Source organism: Nerophis ophidion, linkage group LG09 (genome assembly GCF_033978795.1).
Source record: "Nerophis ophidion isolate RoL-2023_Sa linkage group LG09, RoL_Noph_v1.0, whole genome shotgun sequence".
In the NCBI taxonomy this organism is placed as follows: Eukaryota; Metazoa; Chordata; class Actinopteri; order Syngnathiformes; family Syngnathidae; genus Nerophis; species Nerophis ophidion.
This window is the reverse complement of record NC_084619.1, coordinates 61,101,978-61,126,467: the sequence shown is the minus strand read 5'-3', so window position 1 is coordinate 61,126,467 and position 24,490 is coordinate 61,101,978. Positions and strand designations below refer to the sequence as shown.

The window sequence follows — 24,490 nt, the reverse complement described above, 5'->3', positions numbered from 1 at the left end:
GACGCGTATGATGACGAGTGCGCGTGACATCACAGATTGTAGCGGACATTTTGTTCCAGCACCGATCCCAGCTATAAGTCCTCTGCTTTAATCGCATAATTACACAGTATTCTGGACATCTGTGTTGCTGAATCTTTTGCTATTTCTTCAATTAATAATGGAGACGTCAAAGAAGAAAGATGTAGGTGGGAAGCGGTGTATTGCGGCCGCCTTTAGCAACACAAACACAGCCGGTGTTTCCTTGTTTACATTCCCGAAAGATGACGGTGAAGCTTTACTATGGAACAGAGCGGTTAAGCGAACATGGTTCCCTACCACATGTCAACCGGCAGGTTACGGTGACAAAATGGTGGTAATAAGTCGGCTCTTACAGTAGACATGAGCGGAGAGCTAGCTGCTTGCGTCGTACCTCCTGCAGCTGCAGACTCTCTTGCCTCCTCCCACCGGCCGCCCCCGACCGTCGGATGCTTACACCGTGGAGGAGGAGGGGGGGGGGGATCTCCTCGTCGAAAAACGTGGCTTCCCTCGGAGACACTGGCGGTCACCACACCCGTGGTTGTACAGGTACGACCATATAATCTCACTAAAACACTAGTGACACAATAAGCAGATAAGGGATTTTCCAGAATTATCTTTGTAAATTTGTCTCATAACATCTGAATCGCTCCCACTGCCCTCGTCTTTTAAAAAAAATGTTTCTAGTCCTTCACTCTCACTTTCCTCATCCACGAATCTTTCATCCCACGCTCAAATTAGTGGGGAAATCGTCGCTTTCTCGGTCCGAATCGCTCTCGCTGCTGGTGGCCATGATTGTATGTGTATGTAAGGAGCTCCACAACCCGTGACGTCACGCGCACATCGTCTGCTACTTCCGGTACAGGCAAGGCTTTTTTATTAGTGACCTAAAGTTGTGAACTTTATCGTCGATGTTCTCTACTAAATCCTTACAGCAAAAATATGGTAATATCGCGAAATGATCAAGTATGACACATAGAATGGACCTGCTATCCCCGTTTGAATAAGAAAATCTCATTTCGGTAGGCCTTTAAGTCAAGTTAGAGTTCTGTTCAGTGCTTGCAAAAGATAAATGGTATGATGTGTGCTGAACTCCATTGTAAAAAAATGTGTTTCTACATTTGTTGTGCTCGTTCTATTTTTTTTTTGTGCTTAAATCTACTATTTTCACATTAGTTAGGTTTGTACGTATGTTACCTTTAATTCGGCAATCATGGCGTCATTTATTTGACAATAAATTTGCATTATATTATAGGTGTAATATTTGAATGACGTTGAATTAATGCGGTTTGACAGTTTGAGCAAACAGGTCTTTAATGGCGACCTGCGAGAATGCGGAACAGGAAGTGCTCAAAGTTTAATGGCTTTGTAAAAACACCGAGATTTTCATTTTGTCTTCTTTTTGGTGTTTTTGAAATCGCACCAGCATCCCCCCAACCCCTAACTTCCACTAACTTAGTGTTTTGTCAAGAGCAGGGGTGTCCAAACTTTTTCCACTGGGGGCCACACTTGGAAAAATGAAAGCATGCGGGGGCCATTTTGAAATTTTTTATTTTCAAACCATAACAAAATATATGGATTTTTAAAATGTATTTTACCCTTAGGGGTCCCGGGGACCATAAAGGGTCTCAGTTATTAAAATCTTAAAAATAAGTCAAATTTGTATTATTATTTTTTATTTGACGCTTACTGTAAATCTCTATATCAACTTTAAAAAAAGGTTTTATGGCTTTTCTGTCAAAACATTTTTTTTTTTGTGCGTCTGCCTCACAATACGAAGTTCCTTCAGTCCTGGGTTCAAATCCAGGCTCGGGATCTTCCTGTGTGGAGTTTGCATGTTCTCCCCGTGAATGCGTGGGTTCCCTCCGGGTACTCCGGCTTCCTCCCACTTCCAAAGACATGCACCTGGTGATAGGTTAATTGGCAACACTAAATTGGCCCCAGTGTGTGAATGTGAGTGTGAATGTTGTCTGTCTATCTGTGTTGGCCCTGCGATGAGGTGGCGACTTGTCCAGGGTGTACCCTGCCTTCCGCCCGATTGTAGCTGAGATAGGCGCCAGCGCCCCCCGCCACTCCGAAAGGGAATAAGCGGTAGAAAATGGATGGAAAAATGGATGAAATATGCAGTATTTAGTAAATAGAGCCCTAAAAGATCAATAATGCAGGACACCATTGATTTTAATTCTTTAATATTTTTGAGTAATCACAATGAAAAGATAAATAAAATACCACTAAATATATTTGGGACCCATAAGGGGCCCCACTCAGAAAGGAACACATTTTTATTATTATTATTATTATTTTTTTTTTTACTTTCAACACTTACATTACGAGATCAACTTCAGATACATCTGTTGATTTTACGTTTAAACTATTATTTTGTTTGTTTTATGCTCTTTTGTCAAAGAAAACCTTTATGTTTTTATATGGCAACTACACAATATATGCAATATTTACCACATAAAACATTTTAATGTTTTATGTGGTAAATTAAAGTTTTAATTGGAGCTTTGAAAATAATTGTGACATGGATTATTTTGTCATTATTTTTTTGGAGCAAAGGCAAAAAAATTGAAAATAAATAATTGATTGATTGAAACTTGTAATTAGTAGATTGCACAGTACAGTACATATTCCGTACAATTGACCACTAAATGGTAACACCCGAATACGTTTTTCAACTTGTTTAAGTCAGGGTCCACGTTAATCAATTAATGGTAAAGATGGTTTTTACATGGTAAAATAAAGACAAAAGGAACAAAACAGCCTGTATGGCAGCTTTGTGTCAAAATTGCAACTTTTTCTCGATATATTTCACCTCATTCCAATATTTTTAATGTCAATTTTTATTTTTGCAATAGCAGTTCCAGAATGTATGGGGGCCCGGTAAACAATTAGCTGCGGGCCGCAAATGGCCCCCGGGCCGCACTTTGGGCACCACTGGCCAAGAGGATTAGTTGCAATATGTACTTTCTAAGAACGTGCTCGTTCAAATTTTGGCCAAAGTAAAACAATTATGAAGGTCGAATAAAAATCGAATTATTTTTTTAATTATGCCCTGGTTTTATCAGTCTCTCAACCAGGGGCGTCCAGACAGATTTCACTGGGGCACGTGCCCAAGTATTGATCTGCAGTGCCCCAGTAAAAAATTCACCAATAAAAAAGAAACGCTTCAGTGTTTTGAGTCTACATAACATAGACAACAGCGCACATACTACTTAGTATGGTAATTGATTGCTACTGTATTCACCCCACTAACAATGAGCACATGGCTACTTAATATGGTAATTTATTCACGTGTGGATCGAGACTTCGGTTGAGAGAGAGAGAGAGAGAGAGAGAGAGAGAGAGAGGGGGGGGGGCGATGCGAATCACTGCTGAGGTAGGTAACGTTAGCCAACAACAATTTGTTAATTATATTATTTTGATTTTGATTTGACTCAAACTGTAACTCCTAGATGGATTTAAGAAAGTTATTCGCCCGCAGCAGAGAAGAAGCAGCAGGAATGAGATATGTAAGTGAAGTCCTAGCTAGCTAGGCAACATCATTGTCTTAAGTTGATGCTAAGTTAGCTAACGTTATTCCTTGTATCAAGACACACATATTCATTTTCTGTACGAGCTGTCGGGGGAATTTCCAATGAACATGAAACATAATGTTGGTTATTGTCTGCTGGTTCTGCATCAATGATGATTTGGAGTAAGCATGTGTGAGTTGAGTGCTTCTCAAATGGTTTATCTTCAGGAAGAAAAACATTTTTTCTATCTCATCAAGTCGTGAGCCAAATTTTTAAATCATTCAAGTTTATTTCACAGAAAAACAGCACAGTAGACTTGTCTTGTTAATCGGTGTGACTTTGACTAAAATAATCTTGTTTTGTCACCAGAAAAATGGCTACAGCTAAAGCATCTGGTTTTGTTTCCAGAAAAAATAGTAACATTTCTGTATTTGTTTTCAGAAAGATGGCTGAAAATATCAGGTTTTGTTGCCCCATTTAGATTTTTTAAAAATATGTTTCCATGTCTGTCCTGAGTCCTCCTCCAACTTGTTAGTCGGTTTGCCTTTTGCTAAAATACTCACTAATAGTCACTAGAAAATGGCTAAAAATATCTGGTTTTGTTGCCACAATTTGATGTTTTTCTCCCTAAACTTTTTTTTTCAGTGACTCACTGAAAATGACACACAATCCACTTTTATGTCACGACCCAGCAGTTGGGAACCACTGGTCAACTGTATAAGAGTTACTGTAATATTTCCATGTCTGTCCAGAGTGATTGACCACTTTGCAAAAATGAAAACGAGACGTTACAGTTTACTTCTCAGAAAATGATTCCCTGAACAGACACACAACAGTTGTTCAGTTATTCTACTACTGTGGCTTTATTGTTTGTGTATATTTTAGAGTTTTGTGTATCTGAAATAGGATTAGCCACATTGCCATAAATGGAAATTAAATAATATAAAAGAACCCAGAGATGTAGGGGTGCTTTATTTTTTGTTTTACTTTTGTAGATGTTAAATTTGAAGATGATTACTGCAATATATATTTCAAAAATATTCATTGCTCTTCCTTTTTGCTTTTACCAGTAGCAGTTTAGAAGTCTGGAGTAAAAGAGTGCACAAGTAGGTCAAATGCATTAGTTAATTTCAGGTGGTTATTCAAAGATCCATACAACATCATCTGATATGATTTCATAGTTTAAAGCACTATTTATGTATTTTTATGATAAACAAGTGCTAAAAATGTTTTTGCTTCCGCGCTTTGCACGCTCACATGAATTATTTGTGGCCCAGTACAGTATTAGGTCTAGTGACGTCCCTGCTCTCAACTGCTTCAAATCTGATATTTTGGCATCAGATCAGGAGCTAGTGAGCAACGTCACTCGAAAGACCACCGGAAGTGGATACTTCATCACATCCGGTTTCGGTGAGCAAAGTCTACTAAACACGAGCGAATTTTCGAAGTATTACTTGTCAATAGTGCGCAAATAATAGGCTGGATGTAATATATGAATATTCATTTTAATTCTGAAGAAATAGCAATTGTTTCAAGAGCGGAATTGACGCTGTGGCGCGTTTTCTTACATGTGAGTTGAAAAATAAAGCTAGCGTAAATCCACGCTGATGTCCGTGTCTCCTCTACTTAAAAGCCATTACAAAGATTAAAACCCTCCCAAATATGTTACAGTATATACATCCATTCCTACATTGTATTACTTTCACGTAAACATTTTTTTAAAGGTGTTGCTACTTTTGTAATACTAGCAACGACTTCCTCCCGGTCTTCTTCTTGCTTTTTCACTTGATCAAAGTGACGGCAAAAACATAATTGAAGTGCAGTGCAAAGGTCGTTAATGGCGGGAAACAGCACCTGCGATTCAAAAGACAATTTCCTTCACATTGGTTCTTTATTAGGGACAACAATTTTTTTCGATGTACAATAAAATATATTTGAATAATGGCTAACATTTACAGTACAGCTACACAATTTATAACTTTCATTTTTATAATCAAAATTGTCAAATGATGCTTGCCTTGCTGGGTCAGAGGTCAACCTGTGGCCAGGACGAGACCCCAAAACACACACGCAGACACACACACACACATTTTTGTGACTAAATGGAAGTTTTATTGGAGCAAAACTATTTGCAAATGCGTATCTCAATCCAATTAACGTGTGTGCATGTACATATTTGTGTGTCTGTATCTCAATCTGTGTGTGTAATCAGATGTGTGTTTTAATTTGTGAGTCCGTATTTCCATTTATGTGTTTTGTTGGATTTGGTTGTCTTTTTATTTCCTAGTCAGATTTTAGAACATCTAAAGTGTGAGCCTTTTACATAGACCTTGAATTTGGAATGTCGGAATGAAGCCATAACAATCTGTTATCTCAACTGTCCGAGGTAGGGAGGAGAAGAAGAGGGGCGGGTGAGAGTGAGTGAGGAGGGAGAAACTGCCATTTTAGGATTAGATCAATTTGGACCGTGCCTTTGAAATGTTGTATATAGATTGATCTCCCAAGGCGCTTTGGTTATAAAATATCAAAATGAGCAACCTCTGTCTCTGATTGATTTAAAACCATCTTATGTGTCATAAAAGAACCTGGGGGCGTTGACCGAAGGAAGAACAGGTCCAAACACAACAGTTTAAAGAAAAAAATATGTCTGTGTGTATTTTGATTTGTGTGTGTGGAAAAAAAATAATGTGCGGGTCTGTAATCCGATTTACGTGTCCGTGTGCTAATTTGTGTGTCTGAATCTCAATATGTGTGTGTGCTTTATTAGGTCTGTGTGTGTTTTAACTTGTGTTCCCGTATTTTGATTTGTGTGTGTAATAAAAAAATTGAATATCTATTTTTTTTTATTTGTGTGTGTTGGCCCGATTATAGCTGAGATTGGCGCCAGCGCCCCCCGTGACCCCAAAAGGGAATAAGCGGTAGAAATGGATGGATGGATGGGTGTGGGGGAAAAAAAAGTGTGCGTATGTAAACCTATTCGCGTGGTAATGTGTCTGAATCTCAATCTGTGTGCGTGTTTTATCAGGTCCGCTTGTGGGTGTTTTATTTTGTGTGTCTGTATTTTGATTTATGTGTGTAAAAAAATGGCTGCATTTTGGTGTGTGTAAAAAAAAATAATCTTTGCATCAAATGCGATTCACGTGTCCGTGTCCTGATTTGGGTGTCTGTATTTCAATATGTGTGGGTAATCAGCTCCGCGTGTGCTTGTTTTAATTTGTGTGTCCGTATTTCAATTTTTGTGTGTAAAAAAAAATTAAATAAAACCCCTGTCCGTATTTTGATTTGAGTGTGTGAAAAAAAACATCTGTGCGTCTGTAATCCGATTCACGTGCCCGTGTACTAAATTGTGTGTATCTCAATCTGTGTGTGTTATCAGGTACGGGTGTGCGTGTTTTAATTTGTGTGTCCGTATTTTGATTTAGGTGCGTAAAAAAAAAACTGTTCCTCTTTTGATCTGTTTGTGTAAAAAAAATCTGTGCGTCTGTAATCCGATTCAACTGTCTCTACTAATTTGTGTGTCTCTGTGTGTGTAATCAGATTGTGGGTTTTAATTTGTGTGTCCCTATTTCGACTTGTGTGTAAACACAAAAACCGCTGTCTGTATTTTGATCCGTGTGTCTGTGTATTCAGATTGATGTGAGGCAAGAACCCTGATTTGTTTTTTTACACGTGGCTCTTGCGACACTTGACACTCGAGAAAAACGAACAAACATTTTATTTTTAAAACACACATTGAAATACGGATATACAAATTAAAACACGCACGCACAGATATGATTACACACTCAGATTGAGATACGGACACACAAATAAAAACACGTACACGCAGGTCTTATTACACACACATGTTAATGTGCACAGGTCTGATTACACAGATTGAGATACAGACACACAAATTAAAACACACACACAGATCTGATTACACACATACATTAGGATAGATACACAAAATAAAACACACACGCAGATCTGATCATGCGGATCTGATTACACACATATTGAGATACAGACACACAAATTAAAACACGCACATGCAGATCTGATTACACACACGTTAATGTGCACGGATCTGATTACACACAGATTGAGATACAGACACACATTAAAACACTCACATGCGGATCTGATTACACATATTGAGATACAGACACACAAATTAAAACATGCACCCATGCATCTGAATGCACACACACATTTTGACATACAGACACACAAATGAATACACGGACACATAAATCAGATTACAGACACACAGATTGAGGTACATTTTACTACAATAATACTTCCATACAAAAGCTTAAAGTGGGAAAAAGACCCATCACTAACTTTAAAACAACTGTGTGCGTGTCCTTGCATGTGTGTGTGTGTGCGTGTGTGTACACTCCAGTGGCCTACAATTTAAAAAAAATAAAAGTTGTTTCATGTCAGTTTATTGTGAGAGAAGACTCTTAATGTTGTGTTTATTTACAGTGTGTGTGTGTGTCTATAGTGGGCGAGGCTCTCAGCCGGCCGCCTCCTCGCCCTCCTCCACGTTGTTGGACTTGCCCAAAGTCTTGACCTTCCCCAGAAAATCCATCAGCGTTTCCTTGACGCTTTTCTCCAGCAGCCAGCCCTCGCTCTCACACTCGGGGTTCTCCGGGTCCGCCATGGTCTCCAGGGCCGTGCTCAGGTACTTCAGCCCCGCCATGTCCACCGACTATAAAACACACACACACACGCACGCACGCACGCGCACACACACACACACACACACACACACATACACACACACACATCAGTACTTCTCAGACGCTGAGGAAATTTAAGTCTTAAAAGTATTTTTTTTTAAAAGAAAAAAAAGTGTGACTTATTATTAACACTTTTATGAGTGGGACCCTTTTGGGTCCCCATTAATTTTGAATGGGATTTTTTTTTTTTTTAAACTGTCATAGCTCAAAAAATAAAAATGAATTAAAATCAATGTTTTTTTTATGAATTATTGACCTTTTTAAGGCTACAATTACTTCACATCAAATATTCCACTTGAAAACATTTTTGGGGAAATATTTCAAACTTACCTTTGACAAAAATGGCATAAAAATGTATATAATAAAAACTTGTAATTGACGGATGGATCTGAAGTTAATCTTGAAATTTAAGTGTTAAAATAAAAAAAAAAAGAAACAATATATATATATACATATATATATATATGTATGACTTATTTTTAACATTTTTATGAGTGGGACCCTTTTGGGTCCCCAATAATATTAATGGGATTTTTTTTTATATAAACTGTCATAGCTCAAAAAAATAATTGTTATGAATGATTGATCTATTCAAGGATCCAAATACTTCACATCAAATATTCCACTTCAAAATATGTTTTGCCAAAATATTTCCAAATGACTTTTGACAAAAAGTGCATAAAAATGTGAACAATAAAAATTTGTCATTGACACGAGGATCTGAAGATAATCTTGAAATTTAAGTGTTGAAAGTAAACAAAATAAAAATTAAAAAGTGACTTGTTTTTAACACTTTTATGAGTGGGTCCCCAATAATTTTTATCAGATTTTTTTTTTAATTGTGAAAGCTTAAAAAATAATAATGAATCAAAATCAATGTTATGAATTATTGATCTTTGCAAGGATTCAATTACTTCACATCGAATATTTCACTTTAAGATATTTTTGAAAAATATTACAATGTTACCTTTGACCAAAAGGGCATAAAAATGTAAATTATAAAAAAAATTGTCATTGATGGATAGATCTGAGGTTAATCTTAAAATGTAGATGTTGAAAGTGAAAAAAAAGACAAAAGAAAAGTTACTTATTTTTAACACAGTTATGAATGGGACCCTTTTAGGTGCCCAATAATTTTAAATGGGATTTTTTTCGCTGTCAAAGCTCTAAAAATAATTATGAATCAAAAATCTTTTCTTTTTTTTTTAATTCATTATTGACCTATATAAGTCTTCACTTACTTCACATCATACATTTCACGTTGAAATATTTTATGAAGAAAATATTAGTTTTTATTCGACAAATAAGGGCATAAAAAAACCAAAGCTAAAAAATGTTTTTAAATACTTGACAGAGCGGAATTTGATCTACAGTTTTAAGTGTTGAAGTAAAAAGCACGGGACAGCTAGTCAACGAGTTCTGAGCGATTGAGTTCAGGATGTGACGCCTAAATCCGCCTCTGTCCTCGCTTGTTGTTTTGACCCACATCTGATCTTCCCAGAATGCAACTTGGCAAGGGAAGTGGGATTAACCTTCTAGAATAGTATCTGATCCTCAGTGAGCTTGCGAGCCAAGCTTCCTAACACGTTTCTCTTTTCCCCATACTAAGCTGACCTTCCTGCTCGCTAACGCAGTGCTTCTAATTACTTTCTCTCACGCCCCCCCCCCCCCCTTGTGGACAGAATTGTTTTCACGCCCTCCCCTGAAATTATTATTTTTTATTTTTTTTATATGTATTTGTCAAGATAGTTCTTGATTGACACTAAAGATGCTATTATGCTATTGCCTCTCACCCCCCCCCCCCCCAACACTTTTTTTCCAGTTACATTTTCTAAGGGACAAAAAAATGTCACGCCCCCCTGAAGTGGATGTTGATTCATTCATCTGTTTGTGTCAATATATACGCTATAAGGCTATTGCCTCTCACAGGCCCCCTCACACATATCATGCAACCCCTCACAGTTTATTTTTTTCCAGGGAACAGAATATTTTCACGCCCCCCTGAAGTGAATGTCTATTTATTTATTTACATATTGTTATGTGTCATGATATACACTATTACACTATTACCCCTTTGCACCAACACATATCACGGTGCTGTTCTCATTTGCATTTTTCTGGAGGACGTAATTTTCTCACGCCCCCCCCCACCTACCCCCCCCCAAAGTGAATGTTTATCTATCGTTATGCGTCAAGATATACGCTATTAGGCCATTGCTTCTCACTGCCCCTCAATGCATTTCACGGTGCTGCTCACAGTTAAATTTTCTAGGGGACCACATTTTTTCACCCCCCCCCTGAAGTGATTGCTTATTTATTCATCTATCTTTATGCGTCAAGATATATGCTCTGCCTCTCACAGCCCCTCTCACCCATATCACGGCGCCCCTCACAGGTGAATTTTTTCTAGGGAACATAATTTTTTCACGCCCCCCTCTTAATTGAATGTTTATTTATTTATCTTTTCTATTGTTATGTGTCAAGATATAGACTATTATGCAAATCCGCCCCCCCCCACACACACACACACACGCACATCACGGTACTGCTCTATTACATTTTTATAGGGGACATCATTTTCTCACGCCCCCCAAAGTGAATGTTTATTTATCTATCTATATATATGTGTCAAGGCTATTGTCTCTCACAGCCCCACTCACACATTTTATGGCGCCCCACACAGTTAAATTTTTTTCTAGGGAACAGATATTTTTTTACCCCCCCCCCCCTTTGAAGTGAATATTAATTTATTTACCCATCATTATGCGTGAAGATATACGCTATTAGGCTATTGCCTCTCACAGCCCCCCAACACGTATCACAGTACTGCTCACAGTAAAAAAAATTCTAGGGAACATAATTTTTTCACGCCCCCCTGATGTGAATGTCTATTTATTTATTTATTGATCATTATGTGTCGAGATATCCACTATTACGTTATCACATCCAAAACGCATATCACGGCTCTGCTCTCCATTACATTTTTTGGGGGGACAGAATTTTTCACGCCTCCTCTGAAGTGAATACGTATTTATTTATCTATTGTTATGCTTCAAGATATATGCTATTACGTTATTGCCTCTCACAGCCCCCCTCATACATATCTTGGCGCCACTCACAGTAAAAAATGTTCTAGGGAATATTATTTTTTCACGCCCCCCTGAAGTGAATGTTTATTTATCTATTGTTATGCATCCAGTCATAAACTATTACGCTATTACTTCTCACGCTCCCCCCCCACACATATCACGGCGCTGCTCAGTTACTTTTTTATAGGGACAAAAAATGTTCATGCCCCCCAAAGTGAATGTTTATTTATTTATCTATCTGTATGTGTCAAGATATACGTTAGTGCCTCACACGCCTCCCTACACATCGCGGCGCTGCTCACAGTTACATTTTTCTAGGGACATATTTTTTTCACACCCCCCTAAAGTGAATGTTTATTTATTTATCTATCTGTATGTGTCAAGATATACGTTAGTGCCTCACACGCCCCCCTACACACCGTGGCGGTGCTCACAATTACATTTCTCTAGGGACATAATTTTTTCACGCCTCCCAGAGTGAATGTTTATTTATTTATCTGTATGTGTCAAGATATACATTAGTGCCTCTCACGCCCCCCTTCACATCGCGGCGCTGCTCACAGTTACATTTTTCTAGGGACATAATTTTTTTCACGCCCCCCAAAGTGAATGCTTATTTATTTATCTATCTGTGTTTGTCAAGATATATGTTAGTGCCTCTCACGCCCTCCTTCACATCGCGGCGCTGCTCATAGTTAAATTTTTCTAGGGACATCATTTCTTCACGCCTCCCAGAGTGAATGTTTATTTATATATATATCTGTATGTGTCAAGATATAACTTATTGCCTCTCACGCCCCCTTCACATCGCGGCGCTGCTCACAGTTACATTTTTCTAGGGACAGAATTTTTACACGTCCCCCTCCCCCCAAAGTGAATGTTTATCTATTTATCTATCAGTATGTGTCAAGATATACGTTAGTGCCTCTCACGCCCCACTTCACATCACGGCGCTGCTCACAGTTACATTTTTCTATGGACAGAATTTTTTTCATGCCCCCCAAAGAGAATGCCTATTTATTTATCTATCTGTATGTGTCAAGATATACGTTATTGCCTCTAACGACCCCCTTCACATCGTGGCGCTGCTCACAGTTGCATTTTAGGGACTGATTTTTTTCATGCCCCCCTCAAAGTGAATGTTTATTTATTTTTCTATCTGTATTTGTTAAGATACGTTATTGCCTCACACGACCCCTTCATATTGCAGCGCTGCTCAGTTACATTTTTCTAGGAATAGAATTTTTTCACGCCTCGCCCAAAGTGAATGTTTATTTGTTTATCTATCTGTATCTGTGCTGGCCCTGTGATGAGGTGGCAACTTGTCCACTGTGATGAGGTGGCGACTTGTCCAGGGTGTACACCGCCTTCCGCCCGATTGTAGCTGAAGTAGGCTCCAGCACCCCCCGCAACCCCGAAAAGGATAAGCGGTAGAAAAAAGGAAGGATGGATGGTGTTTGTCAAGGTATACGTTAGTGCCTCTCAAGCCCCCTCCACACATATCGCGGCGCTGCTCAAAGTAAAATTTTTATAGGGACATAATTTTTTCACGCCCCCGTCCCAAAGCGAATGTTTATTTATTTATCAATCTGTATGAGTCAAGATATAGGTTAATGCCTCTCACGCCCCCATTCACATCGCAGCGCTGCTCACAGTTACATTTTTCTAGGGAAATGATTTTTTCACGCCCCCTCCAAAGGGAATGTTTATTTATTTATCTATCTGTATGTGTCAAGATATACGTTAGTGCCTCTCACGCCCCCCTACACATCGTGGCGCTGCTCAGTTACATTTTTCTAGGGACAGAATTTTTTTCACACCCCCTCAAAGTGAATGTTTATTCATTTATCTATCTGTATGTGTCAAGATATACCTTAGTGCCTCTCACGCCCCCCTTACACATCGTGACGCTGCTCGCAGTAAAATTTTTGTAGGGACAGAATTTTTTTCACGCCCCCTCAAAGTGAATGTTTATTATTTATCTATCTGTATGTGTCAAGATATACCTTAGTGCCTCTCACGCCCCCCTTTACATCGCGGCGCTGCTCAGTTACATTTTATAGGGACAGAATTTTTTTCACGCCCCCAAAGTGAATGTTTATTTATTCATCTGTATGTGTCAAGATATACGTTAGTGCCTCTCACGCCCCCCTTCACATTGCGGCGCTGCTCAGTTACATTTTTCTAGGGACATAATTTTTTTCACGCCCCCCAAAGTGAATGCTTATTCATTTATCTATCTGTTTGTCAAGATGTATGTTAGTGCCTTTCACGCCCTCCTTCACATCGCGCCGCTGCTCAGTTACATTTTTCTAGGGACATCATTTCTTCACGCCCCCCCCAGAGTGAATGTTTATTTATATATCTGTGTGTGTCAAGATATACATTATTGCCTCTCACGCCCCCCTTCACATCACGGCGCTGCTCACAGTTACATTTTTCTAGGGACAGAATTTTTACACGTCCCCCTTCCCCCAAAGTGAATGTTTATTTATTTATCTATCTGTATGTGTCAAGATATACGTTAGTGCCTCACACGCCTCCCTACACATCGCGGCGCTACTCACAGTTACATTTTTCTAGGGACATATTTTTTTCACGCAAAGTGAATGTTTATTTATTTATTTATCTGTATGTGTCAAGATATACGTTAGTGCCTCTCACGCACCCATTGACATCGCGGCGCTGCTCAGTTCCATTTTTTTAGGGACAGAATTTTTTTCACGCCCCCCCAAAGTGAATGCTTATTTATTTATCTATCTGTGTTTGTCAAGATATGCGTTAGTGCCTCTCACGCCCCCCCTCCACTCATCACGCCCCACTGTTTGAGGAGCAATGCACCAAAGAGTGATTGGTCTATTCATCAAACGCCCGTCCGTGTTGGATGCTGATTGAACGAGGCCTCCTACCTCCAGGATGATGGTGGCGATGACGACGGCGCCGATGGAGGTCATCAGGCCGCTGTAGTAGGAGAAGAGGGACTCGCGGCAGCCCTTGGTCCAGATGTTGAGGTCCTCGGTGCGGTGGTCGTAGTCGTAGTGGGCGGAGTTATTGGTCACGTGATGCTGGATGCACGGCCGAGGAGAGCCAGGGTTGCAGCAGCTGAATGGGACACTGTCCATGAGGAACTTCCCCTCCACGTTACTGAGGACGCGGCTGCCGGCGACAAGACCACAAGGAGACCCATTTTACACCAGGCGGAAAGGCATGAGAAAGTCCGATGACATCAGTTTTCATGAGACTCAAAAGTGCAACTGAGATGAGACTAAGTCAAAATGCCTGATAAGCCTTTAAACGTGGCAGCTGATTTGAGACTCTGTCAGAGCCACATGAGACTGAAACTTGGATTCAGACTTGACATGAGACTGGAAGTGAATGAGACTGGACTTCGGACTTGAGCTATGATACAATACATTAGGAAAGATTTAGCATGAGCTTTAGCATGAGACAGGATGTTTATTATGAAACCTGAGGTTTAGCATGAGGCATGAGGTTTATCAATGAATGTCAATCAATGTTTATTTATATAGCCCTAAATCACAAGTGTCTCAAAGGGGTGCAAAAACCACAACGACAACCTCGGTAGAGCCCACATAAGGGCAAGGAAAAACTCACACCCAATGGGACGTCGGTGACAGTGACAATGATGACTATGAGAAACCTTGGAAAGGACCGCATAGGATGAGGCATGAGGTTATGTTTAGCATTAGAGATTGTGTTTAGCGTGAGAAATGAGGTTTAGCTTGTGGCATTAGGTTTAGCATGAGCCATTAAGTTTAGCCTGAGCTATGAGGTTTAGCATTAAAATGATGTTTAGCTTGAGGCATGAGGTTTAGCATGAGCCATGAGGTCTAGCCTGAGATATGATGTTTAGCATGAGACATGGGATTTAGCATGAGACATGAGGTTATGTTAAGCATGAGAGACGAGATTGTGTTTAACATGAGACTTGTGGTTTAGCATGAGACATGAGATGTAGCATGTAACATGGGATTTAGCATGAAACATGTTTAGCATGAGAAATGGGATTGATCATGAGACATGGAATTTAGCATGAAACATGATGTCTAGCATGAGAAATGATATTGATCATGAGACATGAGGTTTAGCATGAGACATCAGATTTAGCATGAAAAATTATGTTTAGCATGAGAAATGAGATTGATCATGAGACATGAGGTTTAGCATGAGACGTATAGACATATTCTTTAGCATGAGACTTGAGGTTTACCACAAGAAATTAGATTAAGCACTAGACATGAGCTTTAGCATAAGACACATATACATGATATTTAGCATGTGACGTGAGATTTAGCATGAGACATGAGGTTTAGCATGAGACATATAGACATGTTTGGCGTGCGACATGAGATTTACCATGGGGCATATAGACATTATCTTTAGCATGAGACTTGAGGTTTACCACAATAAATTAGATTTAGCATGAGACATGAGGTTTAGCATAAGACACATAGACATGATGTTTAGTATGAGGCGTGATGTTTAGTATGACATGTGAGGTTTAGCATGAGACTTGATGTTTAGCATGAGACGTATAGACATGATGAGTTGAGGTTTACCATGAAAAATTTGATTTAGCATGAGACAGGAGGTTTAGCATGCAACATGAGATTTAGCATTAACTATTAGGTTTTAGCATGAGACATAGACATTAGAGAGGAGTTTTAGCATGTGACATGAGATTCAGCATGAGGCCTGAGATTTACCATGACAGACTAGATTCAACATGTGACATGAGGTTTAGCATGCAACATGAGATTTAGCATGAGACATGGGATTTAGCATGAGACTTATGGATATGACATTTAGCATGAGACGTGACATTTAGCATGTGACATAGACGTGATGTTTAGCATGAGACTTAGACATAATGTTTAGCATGAGACATGAGGTTTATCATGTGACATGAGATTTAACATGAGACATATAGACATGATGTTTTTAGCCTAGGACTTGAGGTTTACAATGATAAATTATGTGTAGCATGAGACATGGCATTTAGTGTGCGACACAAGATTTAGCATGAGACATACAGACATGATGTTTAGCATGAAAAATGATGTTTGGCATTAGACATGAGGTTAAGCATGAGACACACTATTAAGCATGCAACATGATGTTTTTAGCATGAGACATGAGGTTTAGTGAGAGACATGATGTTACGCAGGAGACATGAGATTTAGCATGAGACATGAGGTTTAGCGTGAGACTCGAGGTTTAGCATGAGACATGATATTAAGCATGAGGTTTACCATGAGACAATATTAAGCATCAGGCATAGGGTTTAGCATGAGACACGATATTAAGCATGAGACATGAGGTTCAGCATGAGACACAATATTGAGCATAAGGCACAAGGTTTAGCATGAGACACAATATTGAGCATGAGACATGGGGTTTAGCATGAGACACAATATTGAGCATGAGACATGGGGTTTAGCATGAGACACAATATCAAGCATGAGACATGAGCTTTAGCATGAGACATGAGCTTTAGCATGAAACATGATATTAAGCATGAGACATGGGGTTTAGCATAAGACACGATGTTACATGAAACTTGATATTAAGCATGACACATGGGGTTTAGCATGAGACATGAGGTTTAAAATGAGACACGGTATCAAGCATAAGACACGAGGTTTAGAATGAGGCATGAGGTTTAGCATGAGACATAGGATTTAGCATGAGACACGATGTTAAACATGAGACATGAGGTTTAGCATGAGACATATTAAGCATGAGACAGGGTGTTTAGCATGAGACACGATATTAAGCATGAGACATGAGTTTTAGCATGAGACACGATATTAAGCATGAGACATGAGGTTTAGCATGAGACATATTAAGCATGAGACATGAGGTTTAGCATGAGACACAATATTAAGCATGAAACATGAAGTTTACCATGAGACACGAGGTTTAACATGAGACACAATATTGAGCATGAGACAGGGTGTTTAGCATGAGACACAATATTGAGCATGAGACATGGGGTTTAGCATGAGACACGATATCAAGCATGAGACATGAGCTTTAGCATGAGACATGAGCTTTAGCATGAAACATGATATTACGCATGAGACATGGGGTTTAGCATGAAACACGATATTAAGCATGAGACATGGGTTTTAGCATGAGACACGATGTTACATGAAACTTGATATTAAGCATGACACACGGGGTTTAGCATGAGACACGATATTAAATGAAACTTGATATTAAGCATGACACATGGGGTTTAGCATGAGACACGATATTAAGCATGAGACATGAGGTTTAAAATGAGACACGATATTAAGCATAAGACATGAGGTTTAGCATGAGACACGATGTTAAGCATGAGACATGAGGTTTCGCATGAAACATATTAAGCATGAGACAGGGTGTTTAGCATGAGACACGATATTAAGCATGAGACATGAGTTTTAGCATGAGACACGATATTAAGCATGAGACATGAGGATTAGCATGAGACACGAGGTTTACCATGAAACATATTACGCATGTGACACGATATTAAGCATGAGACATGAGTTTTAGCATGAGACACGATATTAAGCATGAGACATGAGGTTTAGTATGAGACATATTAAGCATGAGACATGAGGTTTAGCATGAGACACGATATTAAGCATGAGACATGAGGTTTAGCATGAGACATATTAAGCATGACACATGGGGTTTACCATGAGATACGATATTAAGCATGATACATGAGGTTTAGCATGAGACACGATATTAAGCATGAGACATGAGGCTTAGCATGAGACACGATATTAAGCATGAGACATGAGGTTTAGCATGAGACATGAGGTTTAGAATGAGACAAGGTTTAGCATGAGACATTGGGTTTAGAATAAGACACGATATTAAGCATGAGGCATGATGTTAAACATGAGACATGAGGTTTAGCATGAGACATATTAAGCATGAGACAGGATGTTTAGCATGAGACACAATATTAAGCATGAGACATGAGATTTAGCACGAGCCACAATATTAAGCATGAGACTTGAGGTTTAGCATGAGACACGATATTAAGCATGAGACATGAGGTTTAGTATGAGAAATGATTTTAAGCATGAGACATGAGGTTTAGCATGGGAGATTAGGTTTAGCATGAGAGTTGATATTAAGCATGAGACATGGGGTTTAGCATGAGACATGAGGTTTAGCATGAGACACGATATTAAGCACGAGACATGAGGTTTAGCATGAGACACGATATTAAGCAGGGGACATGAGCTTCAGCATGAGACATTAAGCATGAGACAGGGTGTTTAGCATGAAACACGATATCAAGCATGTGACATGAGGTTTAGCATGAGACACGATATTAAGCACGAGACATGATATTAAGCATGAGACATGAGGTTTAGCATGAGACACGATATTAAGCATGAGACATGAGGTTTAGCATTAGACACGATATTAAGCATGAGACATGAGGTTTAGCAGTAGACACGTTATTAAGCATGAGACAAGGTTTAGCATGAGACACGATATTAAGCATGTGACATGAGGTTTAGCATGAGACACGATATTAAGCACAAGACATGATATTAAGCATGAGACATGAGGTTTAGCATTAGAGATGAGGTTTAGCATTAGACACGATATTCAGTATGAGACATGCGGTTTAGCATGAGACATATTAAGCAGGAGACACGATATTAAGCATGAGACATGAGGTTTAGCAGTAGACACGTTATTAAGCATGAGACAAGGTTTAGCATGAGACACGATATTAAGCATGTGACATGAGGTTTAGCATGAGACACGATATTAAGCACAAGACATGATATTAAGCATGAGACATGAGGTTTAGCATTAGAGATGAGGTTTAGCATTAGACACGATATTCAGTATGAGACATGCGGTTTAGCATGAGACATATTAAGCAGGAGACAGGGTGTTTAGCATGAGACATATTAAGCAGGAGACAGGGTGTTTAGCATGAGACATGAGGATTCCAACACGTCTGACGATTCCAGCCGGGTGAGTAAAATCAGAAGACCGTGGCACCCACATCTCCCATTGAGGAGCTGATTTTCTTCACCCCTGGGATCTGAGGACTGACGGGAAACCGTGAGTACGTTTTGAATTACAAAGGAAAAATAGCGTGTGACTGAGGGTTACGACGCATAGGGAAAAAAAGTGTGTAACTAAGGATTACGACGCATAGAAAAAGCGTGTGACTAAGGGTTACGACGCAAAAAACAAACCCTGTGAATCCTAGGCTCTAGCAGGTAAAAAGGCCTGTGAATCAGAACGACGGCGGAGTCCACAAAGAATGAACGTTCCGTAAGATTCAAGATTGAAAATAAGCCAAATTAAGGACCGGCAGAAGCGAGGTGTACCACAATAATAAATTAAACCACTATCTTACAACTAAGACAAAAGTAATCCTTATAAATTCGGCTCTTTGGGGGACGATGGATTACTCCAAATTCTCAGAATGGGAAAAGGGACAAGTAAACCAAAGGTTACTCCAAAAGAGGAGTTAAAATGTAAAGACTGGAAAGCAGTAGAAAAAGCATATCCAGACGTACTGAAATTTTTCAATGACTGGATCTCTAAATATGAATTTACCGGAAGCCTCAAAGTAGGTGATATATTAAAGCCTCCAAGTACGTGATATATTAAAGCTGTGGGAATCAATAATACAAAAAATGCGCAAAATAACAAAAAGAAACTGGCCAGAATGGGGTGGGAACACTTGGAGTGCTGGATGAGGATGGCTCAAAGTGCTAAGGAACAGGAAGAAAGGGAAATAAAAAGAACAGAAGAGGAAAAATAAAGGACTAAGAGAGATGGCAGCTAAAGTTAAAAGTAAAGTACCAGTGATTGTCACACGCACATTAGGTGTGGTGAAATTTGTCCTCTGCATTTGACCCATCCCCTTGTTCACCCCCTGGGAGGTGAGGGGAGCAGTGGGCAGCAGCGGTGGCCGTGCCCGGGAGCTTATGGGATAGGCCCAGTTAGGAGAAGAAATAGGCCAATTGTGGGGGAAGATTGTGAGGAAAAAGTACAGACAGAAGCCACCACACCCAGCGCTCCAATAATAACAAAACGTAGATCAACGTTAAATTAAAAAATCCACCGCCATACAATGAAAGTGTATCGGAACAACCTACAGTAAGATCAAAAAGGGAACCAAAAGTTATTAAGTACGACACATGAGGTTTAGCATGAGACATATTAAGCATGAGACAGGGTGTTTACTATGAGACACGATATTAAGCATGTGACATGAGGTTTAGCATGAGGCACGATATTAAGCACGAGGCATGAGGTTTAGCATGAGACATGATATTAAGCATGAGACATGAGGTTTAGCATGAGACATGATATTAAGCATGAGGGATGAGGTTTAGCATGAGACATGATATTAAGCATGAGACATGAGGTTTAGCATGAGGCACGATATTAAGCACGAGGCATGAGGTTTAGCATGAGACATGATATTAAGCACGAGGCATGAGGTTTAGCATGAGACATGATATTAAGAATGAGACATGAGGTTTAGCATGAGACATGATATTAAGCATGAGGGATGAGGTTTAGCATGAGACATGATATTAAGCATGAGACATGAGGTTTAGCATGAGGCACGATATTAAGCATGAGACATGAGGTTTAGCATGAGACATGAGGTTTAGCATGAGACATGATATTGAGCATGAGGGATGAGGTTTAGCATGAGACATGATATTAAGCATGAGACATGAGGTTTAGCATAAGACATATTAAGCATGAGGGATGAGGTTTAGCATGAGACATGATATTAAGCATGAGACATGAGGTTTAGCATGAGGCACGATATTAAGCATGAGACATGAGGGTTAGCATGAGGCACGATATTAAGCAAGAGGCATGAGGTTTAGCATGAGACATGATATTAAGCATGAGACATGAGGTTTAGCATGAGACATGATATTAAGCATGATGGATGAGGTTTAGCATGAGACATGATATTAAGCATGAGACATGAGGTTTAGCATGAGGCACGATATTAAGCATGAGACACGAGGTTTAGCATGAGACATGATATTGAGCATGAGGGATGAGGTTTAGCATGAGACATGATATTAAGCATGAGACATGAGGTTTAGCATGAGACATGATATTAAGCATGAGGGATGAGGTTTAGCATGAGACATGATATTAAGCATGAGACATGAGGTTTAGCATGAGGCACGATATTAAGCACGAGGCATGAGGTTTAGCATGAGGCACGATATTAAGCACGAGGCATGAGGTTTAGCATGAGACATGATATTAAGCATGAGACATGAGGTTTAGCATGAGACATGATATTAAGCATGAGGGATGAGGTTTAGCATGAGACATGATATTAAGCATGAGACATGAGGTTTAGCATGAGGCACGATATTAAGCATGAGACATGAGGTTTAGCATGAGACATGAGCTTTAGCATGAGACATGATATTGAGCATGGGGGATGAGGTTTAGCATGAGACATGATATTAAGCATGAGACATGAGGTTTAGCATGAGACATGATATTGAGCATGAGGGATGAGGTTTAGCATGAGACTTGATATTAAGCATGGGACATGAGGTTTAGCATGAGACACGATATTAAGCACGAGACATGGGGTTTAGCATGAGTCACGATATTAAGCACGAGGCATGAGGTTTAGCATGAGACATGATATTAAGCATGAGACAGGACGTTTAGCTTGTGACATTATATTAAGCATGAGGGATGAGGTTTAGCATGAGACTTGATATTAAGCATGGGACATGAGGTTTAGCATGAGACACGATATTAAGCACGAGACATGGGGTTTAGCATGAGAAACGATAATAAGCATGAGACATGAGGTTTAGCATAAGACACGATGTTAAGCATGTGACATGAGGTTTAGCATGAGACATAATATTAAGCATGAGACACAATATTAAGCATGATACATGAGGTTTAGCATGAGACATGAGGTTTAGCATGAGACATGAGGTTATCATGAGACATATTAAGCATGAGACAGGGTGTTTAGCATGAGACACAATATTAAGCATGAGACATGAGGTTTAGCATGAGACACGATGTTAAGCATGTGACATGAGGTTTAGCATGAGACATGATATTAGGTATGAGACATGAGGTTTAGCATGAGACATATTAAGCATGAGACAGGGTGTTTAGCATGAGACATGATAATAAGCATGAGACGCGAGGTTTACCTTGAGACACGATGTTAAGCATGTGACATGAGGTTTAGCATGAGACACAATATTAGGCATGAGACACGATATTAAGCATGAGACATGAGGTTTAGCATGAGACACGATGTTAAGCATGTGACACGAGGTTTAGCATGAGACAATATTAGGCATGAGACACGATATTAAGCATGAGACATGAGGTTTAGCATGAGACACGATGTTAAGCATGTGACACGAGGTTTAGCATGAGACAATATTAGGCATGAGACACGATATTAAGCATGTGACACGAGGTTTAGCATGAGACACAATATTAGGCATGAGACGAGGTTTAGCATGAGACATATTAAGCATGAGACAGGGTATTTAGCATGACACGTGATAATAAGCATGACACATGAGGTTTATCATGAGACATATTTAGCATGAAACAGCGTGTTTAGCATGAGACACGATATTAAGCATGAGACACGAGGTTTAGCATGAGACATGATATCAAGCATGAGGCATGAGATATGAGGTTTGGCATGAGACTTGATGTTTAGCATGAGACATGATATTAAGCATGAGAAATGAGGTTTAGCATGAGAGATGAGGTTTAACATGAGACCTGATACTAAGCATGAGGGATGAGGTGCGTGAGGCGCGTTCGGACGTCATTGACCAGGTCAGGGAAGATCGCATCGTGCAAGATTAGAGACTTAGGAGAACTTTCACCCTCTTAATTCCTTCCTCATCCTCCGCTGGCCTCCTTCTCATGAGCTCCCTTATGTATTTACCAGGCGGGGCTCAAAGCTCAGAGCTCAGGATGGTGTTCCCTATCACGCCACGAGACAGCAGGTTACATTTCTAGAGGACGCTGGACTCACTCTTTGACCTCCTCGTTGCTCATGTCCAGGTAGCGGTTGCTAATCCACTGGACCTCGAACCAGTCCCTGAAGTTGTTGTTGCCGCAGCAGCGGAACTCGATCTGGGTCAAGTCCAGAGTCCGCTTCATGAAGCATCGGCCCGGCGTGTCGGTGTCCTTGTAGAAGCGGATGCTGTTCTTCAGGCCCTCGGACAGCGTCAGGTAGACGGCGAACTGCATGAGGAAGCAGAGCAGTGCCGCCAGCAGCAGCAGCAGGTTGAAGCCGCAGCAGAGCAGCAGGAAGGTTCTCAGCATGGGCTTCCACTTGGAGAACTTGACGGGGTCCAGAGAGTCGTGGCACACTTTGCCCCCGAAAGCGTTGAGGCCGCAGGCCAGCAGTCCGGCCAGAATGAGTAGGTTGGGCACCAGGTGGCTCTCATCGTTGTCCATCAGCTCGCTTCTCTTGCGCAGCTCCACCTTGAAGAAGAGGCCCAGGCTGAAGATGAGGACGCTCACGATGACGGAGAACCAATAGAGCATCCACAGACCCTGCGCCAGCTTCACCCGCTTCTGCAGGGTGAACTTCACCGGCATGAACGGCATCTCGGCAACACGACGATGCAAAGGTTAGAAGACGTGGGGTCGGGGTCTTTCTCGGAGAACGCAGCGGCTTTCACAGTGAGATCCGGGTACGGGCGGCCAAAAGCGGTCCAGCTTTGAGTTTGAGATCCATGGCGTCGCACGCCGCACCTCAGGACAGTCCGTGCTGGCCGGGGCCTCGCTAGCCTCCCATTGCAGTCGCCGCTCTCGGGTGGTCTCCGAAGTCTGCGGGCTGCCGGTCAGAGCGCTGGACGGAACTCCAATGGATCCCAAACTCGTCATCGCAAGCTCAAAAGCCTGATCCAATTAACACGGAACAGCTAATCTCCGCTAATCAGGCTTAGAGCTAATTGGCTTCCAGGTGGGGCGGGGCCGGCAGGGGCGGGGCCTTTAATCACCTGGTATGACATTCCAATAAAATGTATATCATGAGCACAGGTGGGTAGTAACTCCCTTTACTTGAGTAATTTTATACATC

The 24,490-nt window shown here is 40.3% G+C and overlaps 1 protein-coding gene across 1 annotated transcript; it reads right to left on the bottom strand.

Annotated features, from left to right (window-relative positions):
- Positions 1-6,609: 6,609 nt before the first annotated feature.
- On the bottom strand, positions 6,610-24,287 carry prph2b (peripherin 2b (retinal degeneration, slow)). The gene is made up of 3 exons (XM_061911398.1): positions 23,435-24,287; positions 14,259-14,505; positions 6,610-8,229 (listed from the first exon to the last, which is right to left on the bottom strand). The coding sequence occupies exons 1-3, from the start codon at positions 24,013-24,015 to the stop codon at positions 8,035-8,037; spliced, it is 1,023 nt and encodes a 340-aa protein (XP_061767382.1). The 5' UTR covers positions 24,016-24,287; the 3' UTR covers positions 6,610-8,034.
- Positions 24,288-24,490: the final 203 nt, after the last annotated feature.